This window comes from Helicoverpa zea, chromosome 27 (assembly GCF_022581195.2).
Source record: "Helicoverpa zea isolate HzStark_Cry1AcR chromosome 27, ilHelZeax1.1, whole genome shotgun sequence".
Lineage (NCBI taxonomy): Eukaryota > Metazoa > Arthropoda > Insecta > Lepidoptera > Noctuidae > Helicoverpa > Helicoverpa zea.
Window position 1 is genome coordinate 6,922,089 of NC_061478.1, and position 18,832 is coordinate 6,940,920.

General features: G+C 37.1%; 5 protein-coding genes across 5 annotated transcripts; 3 read left to right on the forward strand and 2 right to left on the reverse strand.

Annotated features, from left to right (window-relative positions):
- Positions 1 to 1,555: 1,555 nt before the first annotated feature.
- On the forward strand, positions 1,556 to 3,950 carry LOC124643260 (zinc finger protein 722-like). The gene has a single exon (XM_047182162.1). The coding sequence runs from the start codon at positions 2,083 to 2,085 to the stop codon at positions 3,688 to 3,690; it is 1,608 nt and encodes a 535-aa protein (XP_047038118.1). The 5' UTR covers positions 1,556 to 2,082; the 3' UTR covers positions 3,691 to 3,950.
- Positions 3,951 to 4,320: 370 nt separating this feature from the next.
- On the reverse strand, positions 4,321 to 6,713 carry LOC124643492 (gastrula zinc finger protein XlCGF46.1-like). Its single transcript, XM_047182487.1, has one exon. The coding sequence runs from the start codon at positions 6,625 to 6,627 to the stop codon at positions 5,143 to 5,145; it is 1,485 nt and encodes a 494-aa protein (XP_047038443.1). The 5' UTR covers positions 6,628 to 6,713; the 3' UTR covers positions 4,321 to 5,142.
- A 2,841-nt stretch (positions 6,714 to 9,554) lies between these two features.
- On the forward strand, positions 9,555 to 11,720 carry LOC124643316 (gastrula zinc finger protein XlCGF57.1-like). The gene is made up of 2 exons (XM_047182251.1): positions 9,555 to 11,251; positions 11,335 to 11,720. The coding sequence occupies exons 1-2, from the start codon at positions 9,739 to 9,741 to the stop codon at positions 11,382 to 11,384; spliced, it is 1,563 nt and encodes a 520-aa protein (XP_047038207.1). The 5' UTR covers positions 9,555 to 9,738; the 3' UTR covers positions 11,385 to 11,720.
- Positions 11,721 to 11,892: 172 nt separating this feature from the next.
- On the forward strand, positions 11,893 to 14,862 carry LOC124643315 (gastrula zinc finger protein XlCGF26.1-like). The gene is made up of 2 exons (XM_047182249.1): positions 11,893 to 12,811; positions 13,142 to 14,862. The coding sequence occupies exons 1-2, from the start codon at positions 12,048 to 12,050 to the stop codon at positions 14,028 to 14,030; spliced, it is 1,653 nt and encodes a 550-aa protein (XP_047038205.1). The 5' UTR covers positions 11,893 to 12,047; the 3' UTR covers positions 14,031 to 14,862.
- A 192-nt stretch (positions 14,863 to 15,054) lies between these two features.
- Positions 15,055 to 16,970, reverse strand: LOC124643317 (gastrula zinc finger protein XlCGF57.1-like). The gene has a single exon (XM_047182252.1). The coding sequence runs from the start codon at positions 16,890 to 16,892 to the stop codon at positions 15,327 to 15,329; it is 1,566 nt and encodes a 521-aa protein (XP_047038208.1). The 5' UTR covers positions 16,893 to 16,970; the 3' UTR covers positions 15,055 to 15,326.
- Positions 16,971 to 18,832: the final 1,862 nt, after the last annotated feature.

The window sequence follows — 18,832 nt, forward strand, 5'->3', positions numbered from 1 at the left end:
GGCTGAAAATCAGCACTTTTCGAACGTCAAATTTACAAAAGACAGCCCCCAAAACGCCCGCTCTTCACCACTTGAGCAAGCGTGGTGATTAATGCTCAATCCTTCTCCTTGTGAGAGGAGGCCTGTGCCCAGCAGTGGGACGGTAAAAAGGCTGTAACAATGAACAATGAGGTTTTCAATAAAGTACTTAAATAAGTTTATATTTTGTGTATACTTTCAGGGCTATCTCGATCAACGGCTGTTTGAAACAACCAACTACAAAATATTAGGACTTGAATGTAATGAGAGCCATTACGTTGGCGCCAAAATTAGACAGCGGAAGTACCACTCAAATTCTATAGACAACGTGAAATATATTAAGCACACTATAACCGAAAGTTCCCACAAAAATATCGAAGAATTTCTCCAAGATAAGTTTGGGGACCATAGAGGATTTTGTATAACCGGCCTCCATGCTTGCGCCGACTTGACGATAGACGCGCTCAATTTATTTCTAAACATGGTCGATGCAAAGGCCATGGTATTAATGCCTTGTTGCTACCACAAAATGGTAGAAAATGAGGGATTTTTTAAGAATGTTCCTTTAAGTGATTGTTTGAAGAATATTTTTAGAAGATTTAAAGGAGAAGAGTTTATGAAAGTCCCGTTTTTAAGGTTGGCTACTCAGCCGCCGTCTGTAGACAGTAGATTGGAGGAGCTGGTGTTCAATTTGTTGTCAAGAGCTGTGCTTCAGCTGTTTGCAGTACGTCGTAAGTACCTATTAATTTTTCTATACTAATATTATATTATAAAGAGGATAAGTATTTTTTTGTTTGTTATATAGGTTGTAAAAAATAAACTCAAAAACTACTGGGCTGATTTGAAAACTCGTTCACTGTTGGAAAGCAAAACTCTTTCCGAGTAACATAGGCTATATTTTATCCCGGTAAGGACAGTAGTGCCCCCGGGACGCGCGAGAAATCGCGGGAACACGGCTATACTGTTCCGGTAGATTTCTAATTCTCTGCCTATGAGAATGCTAAACTATCCTTGATTAACATAGGCTAATAGTGGAATAAAAATTGAAATATAACATGTTTTTCTATTGAACTGTAATCCCATAAACTTTTAATGCAATTTTTCAAAGGTTTTTTTATTATTTTACAGACAACTGCAAGTTAAGAAGAAATAAACGGAAAGCGGTAAAAACTAAAACCATGGACAGAAATTTTGAAACTTACATCCAAGATGCTACTACAAACGGATTCACGTTATTAAAAAATGATTCTATGCTAGATAGCAATATGGTTGAAAATCCCCAATTTTGTTTATCAGAACTTACGACATTCTGGAACGAAATACCGGAAATGACGTTCAAAAAGGCGGGAGTATTTATTCTTTTACAAAATTATATGCAGCCAGTGTTAGAAAACTTTGTTTTATATGACAGAATAGTTTACTTAAAAGAGAATGGTGTAAGTAATTGTGAATTTAAAAAGATCTTGAATGTTAAAACATCACCTCGATGCTTAGCTTTATTAGCTTATAAATAAGTTCTAACTTAAACATTATTTTATTTTCTATTTGTCTGGTTGGTGAAACGTCTTCGGACATATTTTGTAGTAGTCGCATGGCGCGACTGTAGTCCACGAAGTCTCGGGTTCGATTCATGGACGGCCAGACATCGCTGTGGGTTTAAGAAAAACTCACAAAGCAGTACAGAGTTTGGAAGTTGGTGAAGGAAACTGTGCCTGGGAAAGTAAGTCAGTGTGGAAGAAAGAAGATCGCGTGGTTAAAGCGTAAGTATTTACTTTTGTTTCTATCCTCATTCCTATTTTAAATTCTTACGAAAAGTTGTATTCTAACTTGTAACAAAAAGGAAAATTCGTAAATAAAACCGTAATAAGCTGTAGACCGGTTTCCTTTTGCCAAGCACTACCAATTGTCTTTGGACTCTACATTGCAGATTGCTATCAGTGTCACTGTGTCAAATGTCAACGATGGCTGACTGATGGCTTGTTTTCCCCAATGGTTTTCCCGGTGATAACGGGAATTTCTAAATAAATAATAACGAAAGCTGCTTCCAGTGATTTTCACATAAACATGAATGATTTAGAGAATTATTGCCGTTTGTGCGCGGATTTAAAAGAATCTAGCGACCTGATAAATATGGAATCCGACATCGAGAGACGCCGAGAACTCGCGAACAAATTGGCACGATTTAATGTAGCTGTGAACTTTGATAATATGTTGCCTAAAACTGTATGTGTCGGGTGTTTGAAGTCTTTAGACTTCGCTTATGACTTTGTGGCTGCTGTTGATGCGGCCCAAGAGGCATTTACGGACTATATTTCATCACCAGATATAAAAAAAGAAAAGGATAACAATGCCTTTTCAGAGGACGATACAGATAATTACGAAGATCTTTACACGAATTCCGAAGACGATATTACAGTTAAAGACGAACTATTAAACAAGGAGACTCTAGATAAAATTGAAATTATATTTAAACCAGAAATTGAGAATGCTGATATCAAACCTGAAAATGTAATAGATGTTTCATTAAACAAAACACAATCGAGCCTACATTCAAAAAAGGTTATTAAAGCTATAGAAATAATAGAGCAATCAGACTCTTGGAACAACTATGACTGGATATGTGCGTTCTGCGACCGATGTTTTCGGTCTCCGAGTGAGTTGAGGGTACACTCTATGCAGTACCACAGTACTTGCAATGCCTTCAGATGTTTCGACTGCAAAGCGAGAGGAATACACATAGATAACTTCATCGCACACATTTGTAGACACAGACCATCCCTTTTACTTACGTGTTACGTTTGTTCAGTAACTTGTACGTCTTTAAAAGAGTTGAAAAAACATAAAGCAAGTCATCTGCTAACAGACTACAGATGTATCGGCTGTAATATGACATTTTCAAGCCAAGAACAGTTAGACGAACATGACATCAATTTTTATAAAAACGCAGAAGCAAATATTTTGCTGAAAGTGCCAGAAAATGATGATCTGACTTGTGTATTTTGTCAAAAGACATCAAAAGCAAAGTTTCTGCTTAACAGGCACTTGTTAATACATACAGACCGTAAACGGGAGCATGTTTGTGATGTTTGCGGTAAAAGCTTTTATCATAAGAAAGAATTAGCACAACATAGCGTTGTACACTCGGACGCAAGACCATTCCAATGTGAAATATGTAAATTCACATTCAAAGTGAAGTCGGAGCTGAAAAAACATGTTACTATACACTTTGGGCCTAAACAGTTTGAATGTGAACAATGTGGAAGGTGTTTCAGACTTAGAAAAATGTTGGTCACTCATAGAGCAGTCCATAGTGAGATTCGACCTTACGTTTGCACCCACTGTAACAAAGGTTTCAGATTCAGACACTTACTACGTCAACACCTATTATTACATACGGACATTAAGCCATATACATGTAGTTTATGCACACAGAAGTTTAGAAACTGGTCAAATTATAATAAACATTCTAAAGAAGTCCATGGAGTAGACAATTCAAAGAGGCGACGGACAGCAGACGGACTGTTTGGTATAGACCCGGATACTAAAGAGGTGATATACCCTGAGAAGGATAAAGTCCTCGAGTGGAAGAAGAAGATATTGGTGAAAGAAAAGAAAGGCAGGCCGAGGAAGGACTTGGACTGTGAGGATCATATCACTGAGACCAAAAGCTGAGCTTATAATACTGGCTGAGTTGAATTGTATACAGACACTGATTAACCAACAATGTACAATTGACTTTGATTTGATGTTTAAACTGGTATCTAGGTGTATATCCTAAAAATATCAGTATAATAAGGATATGCAGCTGATTCTCTCAATGGTCTAGTTACTAGCTAGAAGCTGTTAATATTACAGCTCTTCAAGGTGCCAAATTCTTAATATATTTTCATTATAGAAAAGCAATAAAGAAATATTCATGTTCTTCCTTTTAAGAAGACTTTTATTTAAATTTTTGATGTAATTTTTAAATGTTCTACAGTATTCTGCGCTACAAGAAATGTTCTCTATGTGTTACTGTAAACGAAATATGGTAAATCCTAAGATTTACCGACATGAGTTATTCAAGTATCCCTACTATATATTATAAATGCGAAAGTAACTGTCTGTTACGCTTTAACGTCAAAACCACTGAACTGATTTTAAGAAAATTTGGCACAGAGATAGAGTTGACCTTGAGAAAGAACATAGGATAGTTTTTATCCCGGACTTTTGAAGAATTCTCTTGGAAACGCGATATAACCGAACTCTACGCGGGCGGAAGCTAGTTTTACCAATGTGTGTGTTTTAGGAATAAAACAATGATTAATCAATTCTTCTTCATTTATTTTAAGTAACCATTAGTCAAAAACTTAGGTAAAACTGTTTGCCCTTTACATTATTTTCATTTCGAAGTCGTATTAAAAAAAATTAGGAACAAGATTTTTTTTTAAATATGTTAAATACCTCCTAAAAACCAAATAACGCTTATAAAGTGATTTTGTATAGTTTTTTTATTATATTTTGGTGCTTAATTATAAATTGCTACGCTACCCTGAAAGAGTTATGACATGTTTTTTTTTTCGACATTAATGGCCTTACTACATAAACTTAAACACCTGTTTTACACTTTTCTAAAAAAATTGTGTGGCTGCAAAATGAACCATATGTCAACGTCACAATTTGTCATTTTTTTAGACAAGTCTTAAACTGAATTTTAAAAGTTTTTGTGGTAAGATGGTAACCGTTTATGTAAATCCTAAGATTTACCAAGTAAGTAAACAATGGTAAAAGTTCGAATCGTAAACTTTTATGGACATTTACCCACGGATGGCATTGTTCAACCTGATGCATACCACATATTACATATTTGACAGTCATTATAGGTACCAAGAGGTATCAGGTTGCCCAGGTAACTGGATTTAGGATGTCAGACGATTAGGTCGGATTCCAGTCTAACCAGATGCAGCTGAGTACCAGCATTTTATTATATCAGTACCAATGTTTAGCAGTTCTAGACAAGATTTAAAAAGCTTTAAAAATGGATCTGAAATCAATGCAATATTCACTCATTATTATTAAAATTTTTGCCTTTTCCTTTAGCAGTCGCTGTATTTTTCTGGTGTCTATCTCTCTGTTCCAAAAGTTTTATCTTTTTTCTAATTTTTTATCAGATATAACCTTCCCGGGGCCAGAGTCTATGGGTAAAGTTCCCTCAGGAGCACGTTTCGTCTTTGCCATATCTGTATTATGTCGTCTTTTCTTATGCTTATTGTAATTCGGCCAGTTAGAGAAGTCTCTTTGGCAAATTTCACATGAATATGGCTTAACACCAGTGTGCTGGCGTAAGTGCTGATTCATATACACCTTGCGACGGAAACCCTTATTGCAATAACTGCAGACATGAGGATAAGAATCTGTGTGAACAAAACTGTGGTCACTGAGTAGCCTTTTCAAACGGAAACATTTTCCGCATTGATCACAAGAGAATGGCTTCTCTGCACTATGGCTTTTTTTATGTGCACTTAACCGGTGTAAGGTTTGGAAGGTCGATTTACAAATTTCGCATTGATATGGCTTTGAATCGCTGTGCCGTATAATATGGTCCTCTAAGCTTCCTTTATGGTAGAAACTTTTGCCACAAATTTGACACAAGTAATCCTTTTGTCTGAGCGTGTGAATCAACTTATGTTTAGCCAAATTATGTTTTTTTGAGTATGTTTTGTTACACACTGTGCAAGTATGGCTACCTCCTACTATTGCCAGTTTTCGTCCATTGTCTCCTGCCTGTCTTTTTTCAACACTGCGGTATGTGCTTCTGTGCTCGGCTAGTGCCTCTTGACATTTAAAACTTTCATTGCATCCGCTACAAATATGATCCGTTACTTTATGTTCTGCCTGATGTTTTAAAGTGTCTTCTGAAGTCAAAAACTTCATGTGGCACTTGTAACATGAGAATTTCAAGTACTTTCTGTGCAGTTTCGAATGTTTTAGGAAGTGGTCGAGCTGAAAAATACTTTTTTTACAATCTGTACATTGGTATGGGTTACAGACCTTGTGGTATTGCATAGAGTGAGTATGAAGTTCCACAAATGTGGGGTATCGAGTTCTACAGAGCCGGCAGAGCCACTCGCAGTCCCTCCAAGTCATGTGCACCTGAGATAAAGGTAAATGTTCCACACTGATGCAAAGACGCATTTTTTCCATTTCTTTCGAAGACTTTTCTACATTGTTTTCGAACGATTTTTCAGACGGGGAATCTCTTTTATTAGTCTCGACTGTAATATTCTCGATTTCATTGTCGTTGTCCGCTGGACCCTCGTAACCAATGTTTTCATCATCAGAAAAAGGTTCTACCTTCACAAGCTGTGGCTGTAAAATTATTTCGTTTAGAGTAGATTGCGCTCGCTCAACAGCAGAAATGAAATCGAATGCTCGTTCTAGCGACACTACGCAAGTAATACAGGCCATTTTTGGCAAATTATAGTCGTTTAAGTTTATTTGAACGTTGAATCGGGACAACCACTTTACAATTTCTTGGCAATGTTCCTCCTCTGATATTAGGTGTATTAATGCGTGTCTCGGCTTTAAATGAGCGCAAAGGCGACAGTAAATATATTCGCTATCATTCATGATGGAATGACTAAATAACTTGATTCATTTGTTGACAAGATTCCACAGTATAAAGCTCGCGCTCGCGACTCGCGTTCCGCGTGTTTATTTTGATTTTGTTGCTTTTGTTGACATTGACACGCAAGGCCCACAGACTAGCTAGAGTAAGTAATCAAAAAGGTTAGCCCCAGACGGTCAATAGCGTGTCAATAGGTATAATGATGCTTTGTGTTTCGTTCTCGATATTTTATTAAAACACATGTTGCACACATTTCCTTAATAGTTACTTGTGTAGTAACTGTAGACATGCTGTAGTCACGCATGCCTACAATGTCGCCACTATGCACTCAGTTCAATAAATTCATTTCAATAAAGAAGACGGATCAAAATTGCCCCACGTCCTATAACAATGTGACGTATCTCAAAAAAAAGATAAAAATGTTTAAAAAAATATGGCATACTCTCCAATTCATTTTTTTTACACCTTCATACGAAAAAAATGCTTTAAAAATTGTTCAGGCGCTGTTATGAAAACATCGTTCATAGGACTATTTATGGACTATTTTATTACATTATTTTTTGTTTTGATAGGGTATACCTCACAGGTGGTCCCATAATCATCAGGTCAGGATCTGATGATGGAAACCCTGAGAAATCCAGGGCAACTTTTGAAAGTTGTAGGCATGCGCAGGATAAAAACTTGACTATAAGGTGTGCGTCTTATAACAATATGCAACAGTGAAGGTTTGAAGCTGACTTGATGATGGAGACCAGAGAAGGGCGAGGGAACTGGACAACTGAATATGTGAACTGCCTCGTGTTTGGGTTTATATTATTCGTATTGATAAGAACTTTACACTTATGCGGATAGTGACAACTGTGCTTGTCACTGAAAAGCCAAAAATAAAAAAAAAACTTTTTACGATAAAAAAACTTCCAAAAACATTGAAAAGCAAAAAAAAACTAGTCTTAGGAGCATCGGCCTAGAAGTCGTTGGGGAAATAAACTTAGGTACATCCATTAGACACCGACTTCTGAGGTAGTTTAAATATTTTGCTGTCGATTTCCCTCGACCTTCTCTGGTCTCCATCGTCGGGTCAGCTCCAAACCTTCACTGTTGCAAAGGTCTATTCAATACAAATAATATGAGCCCAAACACGAGGTAGTTTACATATTCAGTTGTCGAGTTCCCTCGACCTTCTTTCGTCTCCATCATCAGGTCAGCTCCAAACCTTTACTGTTGCATATTGTTATAAGACATACACCTTATAGTCAAGTTTTTATCCTGCGCATGCCTACAACTTTCAAAAGTTGCCCTGGATTTCTCAGGGTTTCCATCATCAGATCCGGACCTGATGAATATGGGACCACCTGTGAGGTATACCCTATCAAACAAAAAAATAATTTAATAAAATAGTCCATAAATAGTCCTATGAACGATGTTTTCATAATAGCGCCTGAACAATTTTTAAAGCATTTTTTTCGTATGAAGGTGTAAAAAAAATGAATTGGAGAGTATGCCATATTTTTTTAAACATTTTTATCTTTTTTTTGAGATACGTCACATTGTTATAGGACGTGGGGCAATTTTGTATGGATTGTGATCCGTCTTCTTTTGTTGAATAAAGGGAGTTGTTAGGAATCTTCTTATATTCTTAAAAGGACTCAAACAGTAAAATAATGTTATTTTTTTTTGTAGTGCATTTATTTATCTTTCAACATATCATTTATATTTTTAAATATTAGAATATATATAAAAAAAAAACATTTAAAAATATAAAAAATAGATGGCCACCGATATCGGGCACAGGGTTCAAGGTACCGGTGGTTAGGGTCCCAGAGACAGAAACCTGCTCACAATACGCGCCGTATCAATGAGTACTGCCTTCTGAATCAATCCCTTGATCCAGCCGCCCAACGAGAACCTCCTGAGGTGTTGGTAGAGGCTCTTGGCTATTAGACCATTGGCCGTAATGACAATCGGCACAATAATAGCCGTGTCGACATCCCACATGGTGACAACCTCGTGCGCTAAGTCAAGATATTTTATTTGTTTCTCTTTCTCAGCTTTCACTAGGTTCTCGTCATGCGGGACGGTGACATCGACTATCATCCCGCGGCGCGCTAATCGATCTATCACCACTATATCAGGCTTATTGGCTGCAATAGTCCTGTCAGTGATGATAGATCGTACCCAGTACAACGTGATATGGTCCTTTTCGAGAACTGGGTCGGGCGCATGCCTGTAGTACGGTACCTCAAGATCTACAAGTTTGTATTGCAGAGCAAGCTGCTGGTGGATGATCTTGGCCACTTGGTTATGCCTGTGCAAATATTCACCGTTAGCCAAACGAGAACAACCAGATATAATATGTCTGATAGACTCACCCGGATGGTGACACGTCCGACATATGTCAACCGTCCCATCTTTCATAACATACCTCCGATAGTTATTCGTCGGGATAACTTCGTCCATAATTGCACATACAAACCCTTCGGTTTCTCCAAATAGGTCACCGAAGCGCAGCCAGCTACGGACGCATTGAAGTCTACATCGGGGCCATGAAGAGCCCCGAAGAAGCGTCCTTGTAGCTGTTTGCTCTGCCATACCCCCTTGCGATCATGGGTAGTTAGTACCACAGGTCTGCTCCAGTTCTCATTTGCCAACGATAGCGGGGTGAGTCCTTTGTCCACTGCTACCATATCACGATGCATACCCACGTCGCTTTTGAGAAGATATTCTCTGAGACTGCACACCTCACGGTTGTGGAGCGTCTTTGCATAAAAGCCTCGGTCTCCACATTTCCGTGGGATGTACAGTCTCATCACCGACGATCGTGGGTGATGCATTCGTTCTGCGGTCAGCAGTGTGCTCCTATCCAAGGCATCCAATTCAGTTTGAGTCCATTTGAGTATGCCGAAGGAGTACATCAGGACTGGCATGACCCAACCAAAATAATGTTATTTATTATTATACCTATTATCCGTCTGTGGCTAACCAATTTTGGATTGACACTTGTCTGTGGGCCGTGTCAATGTCAACAACAAAATAACAAACAAACGCGAGTCGCGAGCTTAAAAGTGGGTTGCCGTATCTTGTTATAGTGAATCAAATTATTTACTTATTCCATCATGAATGATAGCGAATATATTCACTGTCGCCTTTGCGCACATTTCAAGCCAAAACACTCACTAATACACCTAATATCGGAGGAACCACATTGCCAAGATATTGTCAAATGGTTGTCCCGATTCAACGTTCAAATAAACTTAAACGACAATAATTTACCAAAAATGGCCTGTTTTACTTGTGTAGCGTCGTTAGAACGAGCATTTGATTTCATTGCTGCCGTGGAGCGAGCCCAGTCTACTCTAAACAAAATAATTTTACAGCCACAGCTTGTGAAGGAAGAACATTTTTCTGATGAAGAAAACATTGTTTACGAGGGTCCAGCGGACTACGATGATATAATCGAGAATATTAAAATCGAGACTAATAAAACAGATTCCACGTCTGAAAAATCGTTAGAAAATAATGTTGAAAAACCTGCGGAAGAAATGGAAAAAAGGCGTCTTTGCATCAGTGTGGACCAGTTACCTTTATCTCAGGTGCACATGACTTGGAAAGATTATGAGTGGCTGTGCCGGCTCTGTGAGACACGATTCCCCACATTCGAAGAGCTTCATACTCACTCTGTGCAACACCACAAGGTCTGTAACCCATACCAATGTACAGATTGTAAAAAGAGAATTTTTCAGCTCGACCGTTTTCTAAAACATGTCAAACTGCACAAAAAGTACTTAAAATTCTCATGTTACAAGTGCCACATGAAGTTTTTGACTACAAGAGACACTTTGAAACATCAGGCTGAACATAAAGTAACGGATCATGTTTGTAGCGGATGCAATGAAAGTTTTAAATGCCAAGAGGAACTAGCTGAACACAGTACCACATACCGCAGAGTTGGAAAAAGACAGGCGGGAGACAACATTGGAGGTGAACCGGCAATAGAAGGAGATAGCTATACATGCACAGTTTGTAACAAAACATACCCAAACAAACAATGTTTGGCTAACCACAAGGCAATTCACACGCGCAGACAAAAGAACCATGTATGTGAGATTTGTGGTAAAAGTTTCTACCAGAAAGGAAGCTTAGCAGACCATATTGTACAGCACAGCGATTCAAGGCCATATCAATGCGAAATTTGTAAAGCGTCGTTCAAAACTTTACGCCGGTTACGCTCACATATAACAAGTCATGATGCAGAGAAGCCATTCTCTTGTGATCAGTGCGGAAAATGTTTCCGTTTGAAAAGGCAGCTCAGTAACCACAGTATTGTTCACACAGATTCTTATCCTCATGTGTGCAGTTATTGCAATAAAGGTTTCCGTTTCAAGACGTTAATGACTCAGCACGTACGCCAGCATACTGGCGTGAAGCCGTACTCCTGTGAAATTTGTTATAGAGACTTCACTAACTGGCCGAATTACAATAAGCATATGAAAAGGCGACATAATACAGATATGGCAAAGAAGAAATGTGCTCCTCTGGGAGCTTTATCCAAAGACCCTGGCCCTGGGAAGGTTATATCTGATAAAACATTAGAAGAAAAGATAAAATTTTTGGAACAGAAAGATATAGGTAGATGCCTGAAAAATACAGTGACTGCTAAAAGAAAAGACAAAAATAGTAATAATAATGAGTGAATGTTGCATTGATTTCAGATCCACAGAGGGCTTTAAGCTTGTCTAGAACTGCTCAACATTGGTACTGATATAATAAAACGCTGCATCCGGTTAGACTGGAAGCTGACCCTATCGTCTGACGTCCTAAACCCAGTTTCCTAGGCAACCAACCAAATTTGTTCAAATGACAGCTGGGAACCACCAGTTTATAGTGCCTTCCGAAACACGGAAGAATTTTTATGACAAGATGGTCACCCATCTACGGACCAACCGCGCCAAGCTTTCGACTTGGCCACGATCTTGTAACTTGTTGAAGATTACAAATATTGACAGTTTAAAATGTTAGAATGAATTTTTTATTTCAGAAAAGTTGTATTTTAATGTTTTATAGAAATAAAAATATTGAGTTTGATTTATTTACAAAAGTTTGCATATTATTCGATTAGCACCAAAACGGCTAAGCCAATTTAGATGTATGGTATAAAAAATATTTGTAGGGTACAACGGCTATCATAAAGTAATAAATAGCTCTGCAGATGAGAAAATTATTAAAATATAATAAGTTTAAAAGAGTAAAAACCGTAACTTTATCGGCAATTGATTCATATACCTGCAAGCACTAGTGTGTCACTCTTGGTTGTCTATAGTTTGTCTTGTTTGACAAAAAGGACGAAAATCTGAGTTTGACGGGAACTTTTTCTTATTTATTTTACGAAAACCAATGTTATTTAATGGGTTAATCGGAATAAAGAATGGAGAACTTGTATTGTCGCTTCTGTGCGGAGCCTAGAAGCTCTGAAAAGCTTCTAAACTTACAGAACGACTCCGAAAGACACGACGAAATAATCGTGAAGCTCGCATTTGTAAACGCTGTGTATGTTAACGTAAGTAGCAATGATATGTTGCCGAAAACGGTTTGTTTCATTTGCTACGACAACCTAAACAAAGCGTACGAGTTCCTAGACAACGTGAAACGCGCACAAGATGTTTTATCCAAGATGTTTACGAGTGCAGATGAAAACAAATGCGACCTTTCAGACGACGATAGGATGCCTGGCTTCGACGATTTTCTTTGCAATGACGACGCTGCGGCCGTAAAACTAGAGGATGAAGCCCACAACAAGTACTCAGAAACTTCCGAACTTGAGATTAGTTTACACGTTAAACGTGAAATGAAAGAAGAGCCTGATGTTGACGACCAGACATATGACGACTCGCTAAACGTTCAAGATATTCTCGACGCTGCGATATGTAACGCATCTTTTAATTCTAACGTCACAATATACGCTAAAGAGGTTTCTGATCTGAGTAAAAAGGTTGTTAGATCATGGAAGGATTATCCTTGGGTCTGTGGCTACTGTAATATTGAGTTTCTGAATATAGATATGTTGCGATCTCATTGTAAAGTGGTGCATGGCAAATGTTCGGCTTTTATGTGTATTGATTGTAAGGCAGGAAGGAATGAGGACTTTACTAGCTTTGTTAAACATGTTCGGAAACACAGGAAGATACTGAGGTATGTGGCAATTTATTTTATATTATTTACAGAACAAAGACTACTGTAAAAGTTTTATAAAATAAAAATACTAGCTTTCGCCCGCGGTTTCGTCCGCGTCTCATAGCCAGATGTGACAAAAACTATCCTAAAACCTTCTCCCGCGTCTAAGTTACCTGCCCTCTAATTTTTAGCCAAATCGCTCAAGCTGTTTTAATATTATATCATGACAATGGAAAGCGGGCTTCATTTTTATATATGTAGAAGATTTTATTCAAAATGTAACTCAAATCATATTCATAGAGGAAGCTATTCTTTCTGTTTCTAACAAAAGTATTTCTGTAATTTCAGGAACCATTGCTACTATTGTGACTTAGTATTAGACAAAACAGAAAACTTAACTACCCACATAAAAGAACACTTCTTAAAATCACAACTACCCTGCCCGCTGTGCGGTGAAATACTTAAAAATGAGGACTCATTGAAACTACATTTACGAGACTTTAATATTACAAAACAGAAACGCAGGCCGAGAAGAAAACCCGGAACTCCTATCACAATAGAAGATTTAACTTGTAAGTTATGTAAAAAGGTGTACAAGAATCCCAACAGTCTCCGAGACCACATGAAGCTGCACACAATAGACCGCAAACGTAATTACACTTGCGACAGATGCGGTAAAATGTTTTACAATAAAGGTACTCTCACATCACACATACTGTCACATGATAAGAACCGTCCGCATGTGTGTAGGATATGCAACAAGTCTTTTCTGTATCCTAATATGTTAAGGCGGCACGTTGAAATGCATTCCGGCGTGAAACCGTTCTCTTGCGAGCAATGCGGAAGGTGTTTTAGACTGCAGTACCAATTAAATGCGCACAAAATCATACATACGGACTCCATGCCTTATGTATGCTCGTATTGTAATAAAGCATTTCGATTTAAGCAGATATTAAAGAATCATGAGAGACAACACACGGGTGCCAAACCTTATTCTTGCCAGCACTGCGGGATGGAATTTACAAACTGGTCAAATTACAATAAACATATGAAACGGAGACATAATACGGACACATCTAAGAAGAAAATAACACCGGACGGAGTGTTCCCGGTGAATCCGCAGACAGGACAGATCATGCAAGTACAGGATCCAGTCGGTACTGAAGAATGGAAGACTAAAATTATGATTCCTGGTAAAAGAGGGAAAAAGAAAAGTATAAAACAGGAGGATATTTAGCTAGAATTTGTAAAAGATGTGTATATTTGGTGAAAGTTAAAAAAGAAGTTAGCACTATTTGTTTTTTAGCTAAAATGGCCCTTGAAGTATGAAGTTATAAGATGCATTTTTTTTTTGAGGCTCTGCTCCTGAATTCATATGTAGATAGATGGTGACTTTAGTATTGTTGACAAAAGCAAGATCATACAAATGAAATAACAATTAAATATAATAGGTTTGAAAACCGCGCGAATTGTTGCACAAGAGAATTTTCTCAAGGTCGCCCCATCCATAAAAATAGCACATAATCTGATAGACATCATATGACACTGGCAGAGCTAATATAATAATTTATGGAAAAAAGGGGGTTTGCAATGTAATAATTTTTCCTTTAAGGGGCTCAAAAACCCATGAACACTAACAATTAGAAATTTAGTAAATGGTCAATGAGTAAATCCTATTATTTTGATCGCCAGTGTTAATTGTAATCATAGTATTATTAAATAGTGATTTATTTATGTTATCAACACTAATGTAATGAAGAGGAAACATTTTTTTGTTTGTTTGTTTGTACTCTAAAGGCTTCGAAACTACTGAACCGATTTCGAAAATTTTTCACTGCTGGGAAGCTGCACTCTTCACGAGTAACATAGGCTGTATTTTATCCCGGTACGGGCAGTAGTTCCCAAGGGACGCGGGTGAAACGGCTATCAACGGCTAGTAGATTATACAATAGGTATACATACTTCAGTTGCACTCTGCTTTCAACTAGGGAAATGCAATATATTTTTATTATTACATACATAATATGACATGTAAAGCACACAGTATTAGATTAAAATGTTTGGTAAAATGCGAGATTTTTATTTATTTACTAACTTGACTAGCTTAAGCCTGTATTGCTGGGAATCTACTCCTATCACAAAAATTACCTCATGTCTTCTGCAGGGTATACCATATCTCTGCCTAATTACATCTCAATTGGTTCAGCCGTTTTGGTATTGATTGAATAACATACAGATTTATGGGTAAATAAGTGAAACTATTTTTACTGTCATAATATTTTTATTTCAATAAACCATTTTTGAGGAATAAAGCCTTTTTAAAGTTAACAATACCTTTTTTCTGATTATCAATTATTACAGTCACAAATTATGAATTTTATTTAGCAAGTACCTAGGCCATTTGATTGAGCACTTATATAATTAATCCAAATAAAAAAATCAACATAATTTTTGGATTAAAAGCACAGTTTTTTAAAACAAATTGAGGCAAAAAATCCTAAAAAAGTCTTTCAGATCTGAAGTTAATGCCACATTACTCTTTATTATTACTATTTTTGTCTTTTCCTTTATCAGTGCCTGCATTTTTCTTGCATCTACCTTTTTTACTCAGTTCCAGAATTTTCTTTTTTTCTTCAAATGCTTTATTAGAAAAAACTTCAGTAACAGGATCAATGGGTAACTTCTGAGGAGTATGTTTCGTCTTAGCCATATCTGTGTTATGTAGCCTTTTCATATGCTTGTTGTAATTGGACCAATTAGTGAATTCTCTTTGGCAAATTTCACATGAGTACGGCTTAACACCAGTATGCTGGCGCAAATGCAGAGTCAATAACGGCTTGAAACGGAAACCTTTATTGCAATAACTGCACACATGAGGATAAGAATCTGTGTGAACAATACTGTGGTTACTGAGTTGCTTTTTCAAACGGAAACATTTTCCGCACTGATCACAGGCAAATGGCTTCTCAGCATTATGACTTGTTATATGTGAGCGTAACCCGCGTTTGGTTTTGTAGGACGATTTACAAATTTCGCATTGATATGGCCTTGAATCGCTGTGATGTAAAATATGGTCCTGTAAGTTTCCTTTCTGGTAGAAACTTTTACCACAAACATCACAAGTATAACTCTTTTGCTTGCGTGTGTGAATCCACATGTGTGTAATCAAGGTCTTTTTGCTCATATATGTTTTGTTACAAACTGTGCAAGTTAAGCTATCTCCTACTATTACCGGTTCTTCTCCAATGGTCTCCTTTCTTACTGATCCTCTGCAGTACGTACTGGTGTGCTCGTCTAGTTCTTGTTGGCATTCAAAATTTTCATTGCATCCGCTACAAACATAATCCGTTTCTTTATGTTCATCTGTATGTTTCAAACAGTCTTTTGAAGTAAAAAACTTCAAGTGGCACTTGTAACATGAGAATTTCAAGTACTTTCTGTGCAGTTTAACATGTTTTAGAAAGCGGTCGAGTCGAAATATTTTTGCTTTGCAATCTGTACACTGGTATGGGTTACAGACCTTGTGGTGTTGCATAGAATGAATCTGAAGCTCCTCGGATGTGGGGAATTGTGTCTCACAGTGGCTGCATAGCCACTGAAAATCTTTCCAAGACATGTGCACCTGAGCTAAAGGTAAATTGTCCACACTGGTGCAAAGAAGCCTTTTTTTCTTTTCTTCTGATGAATTTTCTATATTATTTTCTACCGATATTTCAGAAGTGGAATCTGTTTTATTAGATTCGACTTTAATAATCGCGATTTCATTGTCGTAGTCCGCTGGACCCTCGTAAACAATGTTTTCATCATCAGAAAAATGTTCTTCCTTCACAAGCTGTGGCTGTAAAATTATATCGTTTAGAGTAGATTGTGCTCGCTCCACGGCAGCAATGAAATCAAATGCTCGTTCTAGCGACGCTATACAAGTAATACAGGCCATTTTTGGCAAATTATTGTCGTTTAAGTTTATTTGAACGTTGAATCGGGACAACCATTTGACAATATCTTGGCAATGTGGTTCCTCTGATATTAGGTGTATTAATGAGTATTTTGGCTTGAAATGTGCGCAAAGGCGACAGTGAATATATTCATTATCATTCATGATTTTCACTATAAATTCAACAGAACAGGGCACCACTGAAACTCGCTCGCGTAAACTATTGTTGTTTATTTAATTTATTGACACAGTCCACAGACTAGCACGAGCCTAAGGCACTCCCTAGACGGTCAATGTGATTCGTAATGTTACGGTAAAAATTGTCGGGCAAATTAAAATTATCTTCTAAAATCAACGCGCAAACCCATCGCAAACCTTAATTATTAATAACCCTTAACGCCAGTAAATAATAACACATAATATTGAACAATTTAATTGTACGTCTAGGGCGTGTCTTACCAACATTAGTTTATTAACATTATTATCACGCGGCAACACTATTGTAGAAGCTGACAACCCTGCCCAATAAAAATGGAAAATTCCCCGATCCAAAGCGGACATTATAAATCTCCCTCACCCGCTCCCAATATTCTATCTATCTATCACAGAGTACTTTTTATATTATGAAATAGAGGTCCAACTCGACTACCAAACTAAGTAAGACAAGTGGCGCCTTCTGAACGCAGGTTTAAGAAACTATTTGTCAATATATATACATATAGCTACATAAAGCAGTGGTTACTGGGTCTAGGTAGATTTTTGTTTCTTTTTGTTTAATATTTATAAGATGTTTTTCAATAAATAAAACACTGATAACCTTTAATATAATTTATTTTTTTCTTTTAAAACATTTCATGTATAATTTTTTCGCTTTTAGCTTATAGGAATCCGTATCATCATCACACTCTCTCCTATTTATTAATATTTTATTAATATCTTTACAGTAATTGTAAATAAAGAATCTGCAGGATATATTGATTAAAAAGTCTATTAATTTTTCTTTATGAATTTCACATTTTATGAAATCGAATTTCAAATGTATAAATATTAATGTTTTGATGAAATCTTTTAAATATTTTTTTTCCAAACATTTTTTAATTATTGTGTAATTTATATCCTGCAGATTCGAAACACAATTTAAGAGAGAGTCGCTGGGACTGCAAAGCCATTTTTTATTAGCATACTCTCTATATTTTAAATAATCGTGTTCCTGATCGGACATTAAATTTTTTTTACATTCACTACAACCCTTGAAGACTTTCTTCTTAGCGGTTTTAATAAAATAACCGCTAACATATTGTAGCCCCCCAATTATACGGGGGTCGCTTTTGTCTTCAAGGGCTGTAAATTCAATGTCCGGAATCTCAGAGAGCTCACAATTTATTTGTTCTTTGCAGGCCCCGCTTGTGATGAGAACTTCATGCAAAGCGTGGCAATTATCTGCCTCACAATTTGTCCCTGGGGCATGGACACTAGATAGGCTGTTTATTAAAAGGCTGCTAAATGCTGCTTCAAATCCATCTGGAGTAGGGTTTACGTTGCGGCATCCTTGACTCCTTATCGATCCAAAAAAATTTTCTATTGGATCCTGATTCAGATGCCGCAACCAAACCGATGTCACTCCGTACTTCGCAGAAATTTTTTTTAAAAGCAGTTCTATTCCTTCTAGTGTCCATACCCAGTTACTTAAGGTGGGAACATACTCCACATTCGAGGTTTTTACATTCACAAATTTCATATTTTTTAAAAATATTTTTGCCTCCATCCATGTTTTGTGATGTATTGAGTTCGGCGTCGCAGGTCCCAGCAGTGGTTTACTGTGCTTCCTTTTCCCGAAGCTTCCGTTAATGGAGTCAAAAAGTTTGTCAAAAAACAAGATGACGTCCGCTGTATTTTGCGCATCTTGAGAGATTATTCCTTTTTCTGCAAAAAAATAAGAAAAAAAATATTAATAAATATTCCTCACACGTTCTTACAACGCAATCTAGTCCCAAACAAAGCATTGCTTGCTTGTAATTTGGGTACAGCAGACAACCAATAAATGAACTTATATAAATATAAATATTTTATAAATAACATAACATAGTGTACATATGTAGAAACAC